General features: G+C 44.1%; 1 protein-coding gene across 1 annotated transcript in view; it reads right to left on the minus strand.

The window, feature by feature from the left end:
• Positions 1-13,935: 13,935 nt before the first annotated feature.
• Positions 13,936-18,203, minus strand: part of LOC138511519 (molybdopterin synthase catalytic subunit-like) — a 125,671-nt gene continuing 121,403 nt past the window's right edge. Inside the window, exon 4 of the mRNA XM_069627260.1 lies at positions 13,936-14,109. Within this exon, the coding sequence (XP_069483361.1) occupies positions 14,035-14,109 (75 nt within the window). The 3' untranslated portion in view covers positions 13,936-14,034. The remainder of the gene's footprint in view (positions 14,110-18,203) is intronic.

The raw sequence follows: 18,203 nt of genomic DNA on the forward strand, positions 1-18,203 counted from the left end.
TGAGGTGCACTGGCAGAGCTGGATCATAACACTGAAGGAAGAGGTGTTACATGTCATGGTTAAGGCACACTGTCAGAGCTACTTGTGAGTCTTGGTACTGGAATAGCTGGGGTGCATTTGCAATTACCAGTGCGGCAATAGCAGGGGGTGGTAAAACTCACGCAAAAATGCACGTGTGAAATAGAGGGGTTATGATAGTACTGGGCTAAGAACTACTAGCAGAGCTGTGTGGGTCGATTCTCGAAGAGAATAGCCCTGCAGGTCAGTTCTCAGGTGTACTCTAAAGACACAGTGCTACACCCACCTTCCATGCCATGACAGCTAAACTAAACTTAACATCTAATTATCAAGCAACGGAAGGGGCATTGCATAACCCTTGACCTCTGATGGCATCACAGGAAGTGATGTCATTTATCCCCACCCCAAAGTGATATCATGGGAAGTGATGGAACACAACGTTTGACCCCTTGACAAAACAGGAAGTGGCATCACATAGCATTGTTCCCAAGTACACTATGATAAATATGGTTATGATATCACTGTAATGCGATATACATTTCATACAAGAACAAATCACCATATGTATCATTAATATCAGTGTGTGTAGGCCCATATCACCAAATTACTGTGAATGCAAGCAGACGTCCAAGGCCAAATGATAATGATGGGTTATTATACGGCACTTCAGTTTACAGGCTTTCTATAGAACAAATATACATACAATATCACCCAACCTGTGTTGGTAATCATTTATAGACCTCAGAAGGATGAAAGGGTGAGTTTGCCTTGCTGGGATTCGAACCTGCAACCTGCAGATCACACACATCACAGCAGTGAGCGCTCAACCCACTGAGCCATCTTACCAGCTAGAGAAAAATGAGCAATTACTTGTCTGAATATTCTCAAAGTCAGAAAGTGAATTACGCTCTGTAGTGGGTACCAATAAACTGGTAACTGAGATCTTACAGCAGGCCAGTTAATCTGCAGGTCTGGTACAAAGTTGGCCACACTTTAATCCTGCGTGGATCTACTTTTCAGGCTTCAGAGGTTGGTAAAATTCATAACATTGGGAAGGTTCATAACTATGTATTAAAGAATGTAGAGTAGTGCAGGGAAAGCAGTGCACTCACACAGCCTCCCATACTCTGGGCACTTGTTACCTAATACATGCATAAACACATCCTGAACCGCATGCCAGGGAGATGGGAAATAGACACCTTACAACAAAGCATTAATTGTGGCACAATGAAATCAAGGGCTACTTGATGTGCTAAGGTCAAACATGTGTACACTGCATACAAGCTTTTAGGCACAAGGATTTTGTCAAGTGAACAAGGGCCCCGAGATGGAATGTCGTGATGATCGTAACAGAGATAATGGCAGAAAAAGACATGCTACTTGTGAAAAGCAAAATACATTTTTTTTATATATGTGCATTGTGAATTTGAGTTGTTTAATAACAGACAGAATCAATGACTCACCCCCTGAAGTATGCCTAAAATAAACAACCTTTAATGAGTCTAGCAATTATTGTATAGAATTCTAGAAAGACTATTTATTATTCCTATTTTTTTTCCTTTTTAGGGTCACTGCTCAAAGTGTTACACTTGTGGAACCCCATGATTTTTTTTTTTAAGAGGCCTGAACAAGAAAGCCAGCCACTCCAGAAACGAAGAGCCACATGGTGCTGGCCACAGCCCAGGAGCTTCCAATAAAAAAAAGTTTTACTTTTTTTTTTTTTTTGGGGAAGCAATGTAGACCTCACGACCCCCAAATGACGACCCTGGCCCTACTATCACTTTCAAGGACAGCAGAGTTACTTGGTAGAAATTGCCAAGCATGAAACTGAGGGCAGCTAAGCATAACAGGACAGTAAAAGGAGTCATAGTTCAAGGCATGAGACTCTCACTATAAACAATACTTTCTCGGCTAATTAAAGCATTAGGTCGCCTGGTCTGCAATCTCCATGGCCCGACCCATTTTAAAATGTTCAGCACTCAAAATCAATGACAAAACATGAGGCATTTTTATATCAAGTGTTACATGGATCTGTGGGCGCATGTTTTCAGTTGCCACCTACTTATGGCATGGTCATGGGTTACTCACTAAGGGCGTAGATGCAGTATCATTTATTAGGCCAAGAGCCACCCCACATAAATGAATGCCACTCTCTAAGCAGCTCCTCGTAGGGTATACTCTGTTCACGGAGGTCTTTATCCCTTTTCCTCAACCTCTCTCGTAGAAAGTCCATCCGTACAGTGTGTCCTCTATTTAACACCATGCCTGGGACATTACGCCCAGGTGCACGTGGAGGTAAGCAACTTCCCCAACTGTCCAAACTCCTGTTAAACATCAGATAAATGCCAAGGAATTATTTCACATTCACATAGGAAAAGGCAAATATTCAACACAAAAGGGGGTTACCTACTCAATGGGCCACATTATAAGTATGGCGGTAAGGCAATAACGGTGCCGGTATCGATACCAGCACCGTTGCTACTGTACCGCCATACTACGAGTTGTGCTCACGGGTCTCGCGCTGCCTGCCAGGTCCGACCTGGCAAGCAGTGCAGCACCCACGCGCACAACTCATGGATGCACAAGCACCACTATGAACCCCTATGCCCTATGGGGCCGAATGGGGAGTCCCTTATTGCCGGCACCCGCGAATGGGCAATTTCCGGGCACGCCAAACTCAGCATGACCCCGTAATTGCCCATTTGCGGGTGTCGATTAAAAAATCACGGGTTCGGCGGCAGCCGTGCCTTTGTTACAGGCATGGCCACCGCCAAACTGTAATGAGGCCCAATGCCTTTTTTTGGGGAACTCAAAAAGGTTTAAATAAAAAGATTAAAGCAGCATGATGAATTAATAAACATGTCAGATTAAATATGGTAAAGTGTGAAATCGTCAGGTAGCTGCAAGCAGTCCTCATGGTCATGTTCAGCCATTTTGTGTATTTATCCAACAGGTCTCAGCATGCTGGGATTTGGAAATCCATACCACATTGGTAAAATCCCAAACTACATGTCTTGGAGTCCATTGTTGCTCGAAAAAACAGGATTTGCTTAAGATAACCTTCGCAACAGGGGCTAGATGTAAATAATAAACAACTATTTCCAATATGAAAATACATATATGGTACGAGGAGATCACAGTGATTACTACCCTAATACTATTGTGTTTTAGACAAATACTTTTAGCTAATTAAAGGTTTTATGTACAGTGATGCAAGAGATCCCCTGTTCTTTTTAGCCTGCCCCGTTCCAATAGCTTTGTGGAGCGCTGTCTTTTTTCAGTCACTATGAGAAATCTGGACTCCTCGACTTTCCAATCCTTCAGGCCTTTGCACACGAGTGCTGTACGTTTGGAATGAGGGGGGAGGGGGGAAATATGGTGCCAGTTGTGTTTTGTCTTTGTAGTTTATTACAGTTATTATTCCTGGCACACACTAAAGTGGACTTGCTGAACCCATGCACATTTTACAGAAGACTGAAGCCCACAGACACAACATGCAAAATCTAATTGCATCCAACAAACAATTCTACCAATGTAGACAGAATGTAGAATTGTTCCGAGAACAACTCCTGCATATTTTTATTTTTGGTTCCACTGAAAGAACCAATTAGTGTTCCATGGCAGGAATGAGTAGAATACATTTGGTTAGATAGTTCAGCGGGTTGAGGACTTGCTGCTGCAATTTGTGTGTGATTTGCAGGCTGCAGGTTCGAATCCAGGTAAAGCCAACTCAGTATTTTGCCCTCTCGAGATTGATACATGTGTACCAACTTAAGTTAGGTGATAATTGTATGAATATATTCTATGTAAAGCGCTTTAACAAATCGTTATCAGACCAATTCTATTTTTTTTTTGCATTCTGGTTCTTGCAGTTTTGCTTCTCTGTATTACATGCAGGATTACAATAGAAGCACCAGAAGGCAATAACTTAAACCAGGACTGGATAGGTTACTGAAACTCGATATGGGATAAAATGAGAGGGCGTACGTTGCAGGGATCTCAAGTTTCTCAGTCATGTGCGGCGTTTAGCTTTCCAAAGGCTTTCACATCATAACTCTTTGCATTCTGGCACTTGAAGTTTATTTTTTTTTAAGAGAAAATGGAAACTGCAAGTGACATAATGCAAAATGATGCAAGCTAAAAATAAGGCAGGTCTAGCACAACATTTCATACCCGACATGGGACGATTTATGGGTTGGCAAGTTGATGTTAATAAGGATATATTTACAAGACATCAGTCATATCTGCTGACTGGGTGCTATGGTAGGATGAAACATTATAGCCAGCCATGGCTTCTACTCTGGTAACAGCACGTATGACCTTCGGACTTGTTTTTGAATCTTCCACACATAAGTATGGGTCAACCACTATCAGAATACAAGGTATTGTTGGTAAAAAAGCTAGTAGTGGCCTAACGCCTAAGACATGGCTGAGAATTGACAACTATGGCTTTATTTTGAAAGGCTTTTCTTTTCTTTTTCAGCTTTATAGAATTTTCATTAAAAATTCAAATTTACGTAGTAAAACATTCGGATCTCAATCCCATTTCAGGAACATTACAACAGAAACACACAAAATGTGTAATTTAGTCTACAGCTCACCCCCTTAGATCCCTGCCGTTCCTAAACCCACCCCCTTCCCTTATCAACTTAAAGGAACAGCTCTCACATGTTCACCTAAACTTTGTTACACTTCTTGAGGGGTCATTGATCTCTTAGACAGGTGTCAATTCCATTCTGCATATGGTAACCTCAGTGTTGGGAAAGTCGAGGCGTCATGGCTCCCCTCCCCACTGAAAAATGAGGCAATCACTCATCCTACATATTGGGTATATTTTTCACAAAAATTATACCATTCTATTTCCACAGACCCAGGGTCGCCGTGTATTGCTGTCATTAAGCATTCTATCAGGTATAAGTTCCGGGCCATGTTGATCCATACTTTCTTTCCAGGAGGGAGCTCTCTTTTCCAGTGTGTGGCCAGACAAACCCTCCCAGCCAAAAGCAAGCTATGTACCATTTTCCACAACCTAGTTGTTTCTCCCTCTTGTAAATCAAACAATATCAACATCAGTGTTTTACCTCTTGTGATCCCCTCCAGGTCCCTAATCCAGCTGAGGACCTCATCGCAGTAGGATTGGATCACTTCGCATCCCCACCACATATGCCAGTAATCGGCCATCGATCCACATTCATGCCAACACATGGTGCTCACACTTTGGAATATTCTGGAGGGCCTGACCGGGTCATACTGCCACCTGTCCATCAGTTTAATGGCATGTAGTTTGTACTGGCAGATAATTGACATCCGGGAGGCTGCCCAGCACATCCTCTGACATTTTCAGGGGTAAAGTTCCATCTCAAGGTCTGCCTCCCATCGCTGCGTCAACCTTTTCGTCTACACTAGGGCCCTATACAATGCGCCAATCAACTCCTTGGAGCCTGATGAAGTGTCTAAAATCTTCTGGAAGGATGCGAGTCCCCTCTTAATCTTCACATTCAAAGCCTCCCTCGTCAGCACTCCCTTCAACTGTAGGTAAAGGAAGACGGAGAGCGTGCCCAGTCCCAGTAACTCTCCCAACTCCAGTATGGTAATGAACCAGTCATCTCTCCACAATTGTCCAAACCCGCTTCATACCAAGCTTGGAACCTCGCTGGATTCGGAATGGCGTCTTGGATCCAAGGCACCCAGAGATGACCCACCCAATCCCGCTCCTTGTTACCAAACACTGATCAAAATGGGGTGTTCCATTATCCTCCACAGTAGCTTAGACCTAGGGACCCACAGCCACTCCCCAACAGTCGCCATCCATGAGTAGTTGTCAAGACTCACCCATTGAAAATTTCCTCGCAGTCTGAGACTTGGAATAAGAATCCTAAACTGAGTGGCCTTATAGTACAATTGTATGTTCAGGAGTCCTACACCCCCACAGTCCTTTGAGAGACTCAGTACCACACTAGAGTCCCTTGGTTTCTTCCCTTGCCAGAGGAATCACGTGAGAGTGCCTTTGGTTATTTTAAAGTAGGAGTCAGGGATCTGTATTGGGAGCATCTGGAATAAAGATTCTTGGGGAGTACCACCATTTTAATCGCATTCAACCTACCCATCCAGGAGATGGTCATCTTATTCCATTTTGCTAGGTCTTTCTCCAGTCCAGTCATCAGGGGCCGGGGGGATTTGCCTCATAGAGACCCTTTAGCTCTCTTGTGACGCGAATGCCCAGGTAGCTCAATGTCCCCAAACTGGCCTTCATGCCCAGGGATGAAAATCGTCCCACATCACCACCCCTGCTTTTATCCAAGGGGAAAAGGACCAATTTGCCCAGGTTTATTGTGAACCTGTGAAACGGTAAATATAAAATGCCTCCTTTATGATTAATGTTGGCCTAAACCTAGTGCTTTATGAGGAAATCCATGTCGCAAAGTTCTGATTTTGGATCGACTTTGCCGCCATTTTAGGATTCATCCGCCATTTTGATTTCTGTTCATACGATTCCCTGTTCTAAAATGGTGGACTGTGTTTTCAACTGGCAACCAAACCTCCCCACCTTTGAGTCCTGTTAATGTTTAGGTTGTCCGAGAGCCGACTGTTTAGACTAGGTAAAGAGACCTTGCGCTCCATACGAACTGCCATCTGAGTATTGTCTGCGCACATAAGACTCATCCCTGTATAAACGTTGGAACAATGTAAAGTAAACCTCAAGCGTAGACACAGGCCGAACTGCATTGTGTTAGAATATAGACTAAGGCTTACCACAGGATCCGACAATATACACCACCATTGTATCTTCATGGAAATGCAAAATCCTGTGCATATTATTGTATAAGCTGTATGTGAACTAGGCACAAACTCTAGACTACAGATTATTAACATGAAGAGGGGCTGGACAATATTATTCGAAATTGTATAAAAGTATGAATGTTTAGACGTCCAGCACTCTCTCACCTCTTATTGTCAGGCTGGTATACGTTGCGGGGTGTTGAGAGCCAGCTAGCCATCTGTGTTTCTTTGTAAACTGTGCAGAATAAAAGATCTGTGAATCTTTTCAGCCCGTGATTGGTGTATTTCATTTGTGGTATTCAGCCTCGATATTTCTTTGCTCTTACAAACCCTGCCATGCGGCCATATTCTTCAATCACACCTCCCACAGCCAGCACAGAGGTCAGTGGGTTCACCACATGCAGTAGCATGTCATCCGTGTACAGTCCTAATTTGTAGGTCAACCCTGTCCACAGGAAACCCTTCCACGTGCTGTTCCTGTCTCAATCTATGAGCCTGGGGTTCTAGTGAGTACACAAAAAAAGCAGTGGAAAGCGGGCAACCCTGCCTCGCCCCCATTGCCAGATTACACCACTTCTAGTATCCCCCATTCACTGCCAAACAGGCCCACGTGGAGGAGTAACTCGCCATAATACCACTAAAAAGTCTCTTGCCCAGCCCTATTTTGGTAAGGACTGCCTCTAGGAAATTCCACTCCACCCTGTCAAAGGCCTTCTCACCATCCACAGAGAGGAGACTGGGGTCACCCTGCATGTCCTGAGCCTGGTTGATCAAGTGGAATTTCTTTCTCATTGCGTCTGCTCCCTGGGGCCTGCCTACAAACCCCACTTGGTGTGAATGAACCAGTTTCGGTAAGTGAGGCTCCAACCTCGCTGCCAGGACCCTAGCATAAATCTAGGCATGTATGTTTAGGAGTGAAATTGGGCGATATGAGCCACAGAAGCTAGGGTCCCTACCCTCCATCGGTATCACCATGATGAGGGCCTGGACAAATGAATCTGGTGCTCTCCCAGTCTCCGTAATATTGTTAAAAAGTAGTGTCAACAAGGGAAACAGGGCTGACAAGAAGGTTTTAGAGAATCCTGGGGTGAAACCGTCATCTCCCAGTGCTTTCCCAAATTCCTCACCAGTAATTGGGGCATCGATAGCCCCCGATTCGACCTCCGAGAAGGATGGTAGGGAGGCCCCTTCAAGATATCCATTAACCTCCCCCATGGTGGTCTTCACTTTGCTCCTATATAGGACCTCATAGAATGAGGCAAATGCCTTCTGGACTCCTTCCACTGTGCCCTCCCTGGTCTCTCCTCTGCCATCCACCTCCATGACCCATCTCTCGGCCCGCTGTCCCCATAACCTTGCAGCCAGAACAGCATCTACCTTTTTCAAATTTCTCATAAAATTTCTGTTTCAGAAACTGTAGATTGCGGATTATCTTCCCCTCCTCAAGCAATTTCAGCTCATCTCTCAAGCCCCTTGCCTCCAAAATACAGTCTTCCCTATCAGTGAGGGAGGACTGAGCAAGCCTTTCCAGGGCTCCTATTGTATCCCTTAGACCTTTCTCTACGAGCGTATGTTCCCTCTTCTTACGGGCCCCATCCCTAATCAACAAACCTCTCCCTGTGGCCCATACCAACCCCTTTCACACCTTGCCGTGTCATTGATGACAAAGCATTCTTTAATTCTATTATCGATTTCTTCAAAGAAATCCAAGTTTGCTGTCCTAAGAGTATAATAAAAAAAAAAAAAAGGCCCACCCAAATAATGCCCAACTATGGCCTGCCAATTGAATGACTTCTGGGGAAAACTGGAGCAAGCAGGGAAGGAGCGATGCTCGGTCAAGAATTGGGGAAAGAGACACTAATTGGGCTCTGCTCTCCTTGAATGCCTTCAAGTGTGATGTGAGCATTTTAAAGGGCCCGTAAACTTGATCAGGACCCTGCTCTGTTGCAACACTGTTTAAGAAAATAAGTGCTGGACATGGATCTCAGAAGTGAGCGAGCCATGGAGCGACACACACCCTCCCCACTTAAACTCCTTTTTGGAAAGAGCTTTGTGGAAGCTTCTTTCACAGGCCGGTCTTGGTAGTGTCACTGAAAAATGCACATCGCACATAGAGCTATGAAAATCCTAGACGCATTGAGCCCCACTCTGGAAGGAAGTGTAGCCGTCCCAACCAAAACTGCACCGTGAAAAACTGGATTGTGAAGCACAGCATGTAATTGCTTGTCATGTAACTTACAGATAAATACACATGGCGACAGATGGCCTCAGCTTACACCCTCACAATAGGTTTCCTCAATTGTAGTTGTAGCTGATTTATAGATACATGTATAACCAGGGCATTTTGTTGATCCTAAATCCTGGCCAATAATTTCATTTTCAGGCCTTGCTTGTGCAGCATTTTGGTCCTGGGTAAACAGACCGTGCACGCCTCCCCAGGTCAGTGCTTTTTTGGCTTGTTTAATACAACAATTCCACAGATAATGAGTACTTCTGTACCCATTGGTCTACAGCTGTGGCCTGCATTAGAGATTTCAGTAACCCTGTTACAAGTACTGTAGTATGTGTTTTACATATAGGCCCCACGTCGAATCTGGAAAATTACGTTCCACAAATGTGCGATTGTAGAAAAATCACAACTCCCTCTGTGCCTTTGTTCTTATATCAGGCTGAAATGAGAGTGCCTGGGAAAACGGGTGTTAGACACATCTGAAGGTCGTGTGCCATTGCTTCCCGTGATGCCACTTGTGGCCGGGGTCAAATCACTTCACTTGATATCATCAGAGCTCAAGAGTAGTGCAATGTCACTTCCGTTATTCCAAGCATTTAGGTGAACTGACATCCCTGCGGGCCTTTGGGACTTTATCATTCTGCCATCAGTCAGCACACAGAAGAAAAACACGAGACATCCCGAGCCCGTGGGAAGAGAGACATTCACACAGCATCCGAACAATGAGGTGCCTCGCAGACATCAACAAGAACACACCATACTGGTTAACACGTAATTCTCCCTGGTACCAGCGAGCGCCTAAGAGTCTAGCTCACTGACGATGTATCTGTCTGCTGGTTCCTGTTCCCAGCGACTACTGTCTCCTGGGAACAGTTTTAGGACAGGCGATGGAACAGAATCGTCACTTCTCGATCTGAAAAATCAGCTAGATGTTATCAGGGATGAGGGAAAGACAGTCCTCCTACTCCTTTTAGATCCCTCAGCAGCCTTTGACCTGGTTGACCACAAGATACTCTGCCCCAACTCTCCTTGGCAGCCAATTTCCCCCTTGAGGCAACGGCATGAATTGCCTCCGTTCTCTGTTGGAGTCTTCTCAGACACTGCTAGTGCCCACCAGCCCCCTCTCGTCGGGTGCCCCAAGGATCCTGTGTCTCCCCTACCCTCTATAATATCTTCACCAAAACCTTTTTTGACCTCCTTGACTTGCACATCTTACACAAACTATGCAGACGATACCCAAACCCTCCTCCCTCTATCCGGCAATTACCAAGATGATTCCAACACCCTAAATTCTGTCTACCTAACTATCCGACCCTGGATGGCCACCAGCCACTTGTGCTTTCAATGATGAAAAAACTGAAATCTTCCTCGTAGGCCCTGCAGCAGTAATACAAAAACTCAACCCTTGCTATGCCTCCTTTGACATTGATGGTAAAGGTATACAAGTCTCCCCATCGGTAAAGACCCTGGGAGTCTACCTTGATGCCATCCTATCCCTTATTTGACAAGTCAATTTCATTGCCTCTTCCACCACTTACCTCACTAAGTTGATCAATGCTGCCAGACCTTTTCTCTCACTGGACAGCTGCCAGACTATTGCGCAAGCAGTCAAGGTTCTCGGCTGGACTACTGTAATGTACTGTCTGCCAGCACATAAGCAGTCAACATACACAAGATGCAAATCGTACAGAACTACCTCTGTGCCACACTTAACCTTCGCAGAAGAGACCATATCGCCACAGCCAGAAGAAATGCACATTGGCTCCTGATAGAAGAAAGATTCATGATCAAGACCCTGTCCATTGTTCATAAATGCTTATCAAACACTGAGCCGCCTTACCTCTCACAGAGAATCAGGAAAGCCCACTCAAGCAGACCTGCCAGAGTCGCCTACGACCACTGCATCTACCAACCCAAATATAAACTGGTCCGAGCGGGAAGCTCCAGCTTCCCTTCCATGGCCGCTAAGCATTGGAACTCTGAGGACGGAACCATTCTACTCAGTCTTTTGGAAAACCCTTAAAACATGGCTGTTTGTGTAACTTACCTCTTCTCTGCATTGCTCTATAACCGTAAAGTACTGAGCATGACATGTAAGCAATAGCGGCTCGATGCCTTCGGGTTTAGCATGCTTTACTAATGTGAAAATAAATAATGCCCTGAAATGAAAAAAATGAACTTGAAATGTTTGATATATGACTGCACCAAAATGAACTCCCAACTTTGAAGCATTTGGTTTTAAAAATTGAAAACGGATTTGATTTCAGTGACGCATTACCCATAGCATAAGTCCAAACATGATATATTAAAATAGGGGATTGACACATTTTAGTAATTTCCTCATATTACAAGTAAATAAAATATGTAGGTTATGTGTGGATTCAATATGGGAAAAATGCATCACACAGCTTCCACAGTAGAGCACTTCCAGGAGGAGTGAGCACCAGATGCAGTCCGCCTATTCACAGGTGACTATATTCCACTAAGGGAAGAGACCAATTCTTCACCATGCACTACCAAACTCCCTGTCTTGCCCTCTGTACGACACATTCCAACCCAACAGAATACAGCGTCCGGCACCAATGCCTGTGGGGAGTCAACCCAGTTTGTTGTGTATGGTTCTGTAAGGTGATTTTTGACTTCTGTTCAGACCACAAGGAGATCTCCATTAAGGTCCTGGATCAACAAGTTCTGACCTGACATGAAGTGCACACTCTATAAGTGCACTCCTTTGAGAAGCACCTTCTCATTTACAGTTTAATTGGTTTCCTACAGGTTTCCTACAACCTCAGTATAGTTTTCAAGATAAAAAGAAAAGTCATTGTTTGCCAACTTCTACTCTTTCTTCCACTGCCGCCTGCCCATACTGGAGGGCAGTTTTGGTCACCAGCATGGACCGCGGCAGAACTGTTCGGCTTTGGGGACATAATTTTTGCCTTAAGTAGATAAAGGGGGGTGGGAGCAACTTGCAGTTGTCTACCGGTCCACAACACAGTGAACTGCAAATGGCCCACACCCGGGCTTTGGTGGGAGGAATATCAACTCCCAAACCTATTTTTGGTTTAAATCCTTGCCGGAGGATTGAACCAACAGCATCCATCTAGGTCAATGCTCCTCTTCAACCATTACACTTTCTTGGTCAGTTCCCTTTGCACCCATTCTCACTTCAATAAGTAATCAGATACGTTTTCAAAATCTTACATACATGTTCTCTAGGTATCCAATACTAGGCAGATGACAGGGGGAGCATGTTGAGGTTTTGTTGGTTGATGGTGAATTCTGATTCCTAGAAACCTGTTTGGACACAATCCAGAAATGAATGGAGTGCATCTCCCACGAACAAACCCATTTTCACTCAGTTTGATTTGTTTGGGACACAAAATTGCTCTGCCTTAAGGGCTATAAAAATTCCATCTGTGCTAAGGCAAACCTTTTTTTTTTTTTTTACTTTGATGCACATATGGAATTGTCCCATCACAGGAACTCCATTGTCATCACCTGCTCTTTTTTCCAGCTAGGTTCTCCCTTCATATGACATAAACAAAGAGCATGGATTGTTGGAGCTGAAACGAGTTAAAGACTGGATGATGTTAAAACCCTATTTCATCACTATGGCATGTTTCAGAGGAACCAAACCCTCCAGGATGCTTAGTCTGTGCACTACAGAGGAGAAATCAAGTGCCACAAGCTTGACAGACTATACATTGACTGAAAGTTAATGTTATACTATCATGCTTAGTCTTCAAATGTTTCCACCGTATAGCTCCTGAATATCTAGCGGGAACCACGGAAACAGCCCTACTCAGCTCAGCAGTTGGGAAAAACTCCTGCAGATAACACTTTTAACTGGAGAGGCAACAGTTTCACCATCCATGTGGCTAGAAACTGGAACCTTCTTTCTTTAAGCTTATATAGCCCGAGTTCCCTCGTCACCGTCGATCTAATTGAATAGTCTTTTGTGTGGGCAGCCATTTGAATTCTCCAGCACCTAGCAACAAGTTTAAGGTAATAGTGAGCTACAGAAACCCAATAAATCAAATCAGTAGAAAACATTAGAAATGTTCTGAAAAGGCTTTAGGTTAAGGTGCATTATGGCTGCCGCGCAGAACAGAAAAACCACAGAAAAAGACGTTACCAAAGAAATCATACTTCTGCGCCTCCATGCACTGTTCAAGACGCAACACTGAACATCACATGCATGAGCCCACAGCGTCCACGAGCCCTATGGAACAAAGACAAGTAAGGAAAGACCGTAGTAACCCAGAATGCGTGCGTTTAAGCTTACTTTTGTTTTGACAGTCAATACAAAACAAAGGCCAAATGCACTGCAAAGATCCCTTTGAAGAGGCGACTGCGCAGGTCAATGAGCAGGACCCATGATGTGATTAGCAGTGCATGAGTGGCAGAATAATGACTGCTTTCAAACCAGAAGTCATGCAACTGTGGTGTGAACTTTTAGTTGCAGCTATGACGTCCCCTCAACTAAACGCACTCATGCACATTATAAAAATGGATTTCAGAAGAATCAAACAGAACATATGCAATTTACATTTTACAATTTAGTGATGTTTCTACGCCACAGAAAATGACACCATTGGACATGAATTCATCCAAACAAAGCACCACTTTCCCTTCTGATGGGAGAAAAGAACCTGCGGCTTATACAGCATCATGTGGTACTTCGGGAGGTTCATTCCTTACTGTATAAACGTGTTTCAGTTTATAGGCAGCTTAGAATTGAGCTATCACCATTTGAAATATTACTGTAGAGTAGATACCACAATCTTGTTGTGTCTTGAACAATTTTGGTTGGGTGTTATTGTATGTAAATATGTGCTCTGTAAAGCGCTCTGGATAAAGACGTTATATAAATAACACATTATTATTATCAACAGATAAAAGGTAGGCCAAGTCAAATAGTTTATTGGTGTACATATTTGAACCTACTACTCTTCAGCTCACGGTAGTTTAAGACCTTTATGCAAGGCAGCTAATCACAACCGAGTTCATAGATTTTCCTTATTCTTCCAAAAGCATTCTTTATTTTCTTTCCAAGAGTATTCTTCTTCTTCATAGATCTCCTACAAATACAGTAAAGTAAAATGTCAAAATAAAGGTATGCAAGTTAGAACATTTAACAAGCATATAGAATTCTGTACATCCTCACATAAAAAAGGATACATTTCAGTCATTATGTCAGCAGCTTTTGCGTTATATTGTTATATTGCACTAATACGCTGTCCCTCTATATGCAAAGGTAGGTGTTTTTTTTATACCTTTAGCTCTGTAAAAGTGACAATTGTTGTATGCATTGTTCAGCAAGTTAACAAAATATATAAGGTATGTAGACCAACATTTCAAACTCACCTTCATTCCAATCCAAACCCCGATTTCTTTTTTTTTGTTTTTGAAAAAGACTCCATTGGTGACTTTATTATTAGTCGTTTCACAACACTTTAGTCCTGAAATGTGTGGTTGATAGCTAAGTGGCAAGAGACACAAAACCTTTTCAACATCTGATGCAAAGTTTGTAGAAGTAGCGTGAATCGTCAGTGGTTAAACATTTTTAGTATGGTGCAGTAATAAACTCAATGGAAACTTTCACTACAACTGGGGGCCTTGCTGTGCTTGGCTCTGTAAGAAAACAAAGGGGGTGGGATTAATTAGTGGGAAAGGCAATGCAAAACCTGTGTTATTGATGGGTGCAGGTCAGAAGTACCCAACTCCCGAGTGCCAATCTGTGTCCTATAGGTTTGGTGGAGAAACCTGGGAGTATGTTATTTGTAGGGGAGAGTCCAAGATCTCAAAGGCTACAATCTGATTGGTTATGCATAATTAGGAGCCTTCTATCCTATGTTAATGTCAATCCCTTTTTAGGATAGTCAAAGCAAAACCGTAATGCCCCTGCCCTAGAAGCACAAATGGTTCTGTTCCTAAAACATCCAGATGCTATTAACACCCTCAGCCAAAGTCCAACAAAGTCCTTTACAGTCAGGGGGAGTCCTCTGCACTTCATCGTCCCTACGTGCTCCTTGCTGTCCGAGGCTTTGCCTCTTGGGACAGTGACAGGATGGGCATGTACATCACTCCCACTTCTGCACTGGGGGGGGTGGGGGTTCTGGTCATGGCTGTCCCACCTTATACACCCAACATATGTATTACCCCCCTGTGAGAAACCTGAAGGTGGCATCTGTCATCCAGTTGTCCATGACACGGCCATCGCTATTGGATCCAGTTCCTGGGGGTGGACCAGTGAGGCAGGATACCCTGGATGGGGGTCTTTGGGGAGTGGAAGTGGGACAATGACAGTTGAGACGTGGTACCCCCGTTCTTATAACACCTTTTCACCATCCCACCCCGTAGGATAATTAGAAGCTCTGCCCCCCCCCCTTTCGACACAAACACTTTCTTACACGGTGAAAAACAACAGACTAACACCATGTCCCAAAACAAGGGTCAGGCAGAGTCAGGCAATTGACAACTACACACACCTGATGCCCCTTTCCCTTCCCCACAGGGATAGAAAGCAGAGCACAAGAGCACACTTTGAGCAAGGACAAACGCACGAGGAAGTAGCTATTCCAAAACGGCAGTTCAAAAGGACGAGAAAGGCAGCAAGACCTGAAAGGACAACACTGAGGGAAGTACCCTTGCCCTTTTCGCCTAGACCCACAAATCCTCTATGACATCAGACCAGAAACTACAGCTGGTGTGTGGTCTAACAGATGTCCACGGTGCACAGGGTCCACCCGCACTAAAAACCAAGGCGGGGAGACCTGCTTGCTACCGTGGTACCGTCAGAGACAAGAACTGCCAAGGATTTCAGCAGCACAGCCGATGAGTCAGAGGCAAAACTGATCGTAAAACCAGACTAAGTTGCGCGAAGGTTGCAAACGGCACAACATGATATGATTTGAAAGAACCTCTGAACAAAGAACTTGTGTGTTACTGAACTTTTAAAGCCCAGGGAAAGACCAGCTGCAGAGTGGTTCTGCGCCATGTGGGCGCTCATTCGAAAGACTCTGGCTTGTCCCTGTTTTGTTGAAACTATAAATACTCCCTAAAGGGCTCCTTAAGTAGGGAAAAAGAGCAGAAACCAGGAAGGCACCAGGTGGGCGGGACTTAAGACCGGTGACCAAGATCCACTTGCACCTGCTCCCCATCTGCAAAGGAAAAGAGGCTGGAGGGCTCCTTAAGTAGTGAAACGGGGCAGCAACCTGGAAGGCACCAGGTGGGTGGGGTTTGCCAAGTGGGAAAAAAGAGCAGCAACCAGGAAGGCATCAGGTGGGTGGGGCTTAGGCCAGGTGACTAAGATCGACTTGCACCTGCTCCCCATCTGCCCACTGCCCATGTGACCCACAGGTTGGGATGGGGTCAGCAGCCATAACCCAAACCCTGTCTGTGAAAGTCTTTATGCACGAGGAGTGCAAAAAGTGATTGCCCAGTGGAGGTTCCTTTCACCCATGTAAAAAAACAATTGGCTCGACTCACGAATCATAACTCTGTGTGGGTGAGTTGAGTGGTGCTTTATTGAACAGCCCCCTCCACACATACACAGACGGGGTCAGATGAAGCATCGGTCTACCCCCCCCCCAACCCGACCCTCATGGACAGCACAGTAAATGTAAAATGCACAAGACGACAGGCATTTTGTTAATGAACTCAGGGTTCTACTTGGCTGCATCTACTTATCATGGAGGAGTGGCTGACAGGGCTCTGTTCATATGGACATGCCACCAGGGGGCCCAATATCAAATGACAGAATCAGTGTATATGGCCAAAAAACGTATTCAGGGGTGGAAAACGAACCACTAATTGAAATCGGAAGAAGAAGACATTGCCTCATGCATTCTCCATATGGCGAGCAGACCTGTAACTAGTAAGCATGCATTATAAGTTGTGTGTATTATGTTTAATGTAGCATTGCTCTACCATTACATTCTCGCATTGGAGAATAGACCTACAGCTCCGACTTTTGTTTCAGGAAAAAGTGCTCTCATATTGATTATGTATGAATCAACACTGGCACTCCATTAGCCAATTTTAACTATTAGAGTGCCTTGAGTCTGATCACTGGACCTTTGCATTAGAGTCATTCTACGATATGGTGCCTAGGATACAAAATATTCAGGCACAGAAAGATTGTAATACATGTACAAGGACATTGAAGACGATCTATTAGGTGGGACATATAGATATTGATAAACATCAACTCATAGTAAATGGCAGTATTTTACCTATCTTGGAAAGAGCATTTACTGACCCTCAGCTATCTGATTTTGAAATGTTAAGACTATTTAATGATGTTACTTTTGCAATGCACCCTTTTGTTAAGAAAACTAGCACGTCAGAAAAAAAAAGTTACAATTTAAAATTGGTTAGATAAGGAATGTCGAATTGCTAACTGTCTAAAAATGCACAAGGTATAGAATGAATAGTATAGGCCTACTTAGTCGCTCCTATAAAAGTCTTATATTGAGCAAAAAGAAATCCTTTGCAGAGGGTACATGGTGTTCTCTCATGGAAGCCGTTAATGGAGTGGAAAATCCTGAATTGCAGGAAAATAATCTCAGAGGGGACAGGGTACCAAGGAATACGGTTCTTGGTAGCATTGAGAAGGTGGTGTAGGTAATTTATAATGTTGTATGAGGATCCACACCACGTATTTGCGTAGTAGCCATCACTTGGCAGAGGAGGGTGAGCCCTCCTGCAATGTACATTGGAGGAGATACATACGGCAATTGTGGTGCAACAAAAATGGCAACGCTCCGAGGGAGGCTAACATAGCAGGTGATTTGTTTTTAGGAAGAATGCAAGTATCTGGGCTTCTCTCCTCTTGCTTGTTCAATGCTATTGCAGCACTCTCGATGCTACCATAACCTTGGGCTAAAGCACACATTATTCTGATCTATAAAAAGGATGGCAGGGATGAAGTGACCGATTATAGGCTAATATTATTGGATGCAGCAGGAATCATTTACACCAGGTTTTTGATGGGCTGCCTTGCCCACTAGAGTGAGAATACAAAGGTTATGAAGCTTCGAGAGGGGGTCAACGCGGGCTGAGCACAACCGATCAGTGCTTCAGGTTATTTGTACACAAATATGGAATATTAAGAAACATCTTTTTATATGTGCTTTTTGTGGCCCTAAAAACTAAACTTGATGGTGTTCCT

This window comes from Ambystoma mexicanum, chromosome 6p (assembly GCF_040938575.1).
Source record: "Ambystoma mexicanum isolate Mex_15411 chromosome 6p, UKY_AmexF1_1, whole genome shotgun sequence".
NCBI lineage: Eukaryota > Metazoa > Chordata > Amphibia > Caudata > Ambystomatidae > Ambystoma > Ambystoma mexicanum.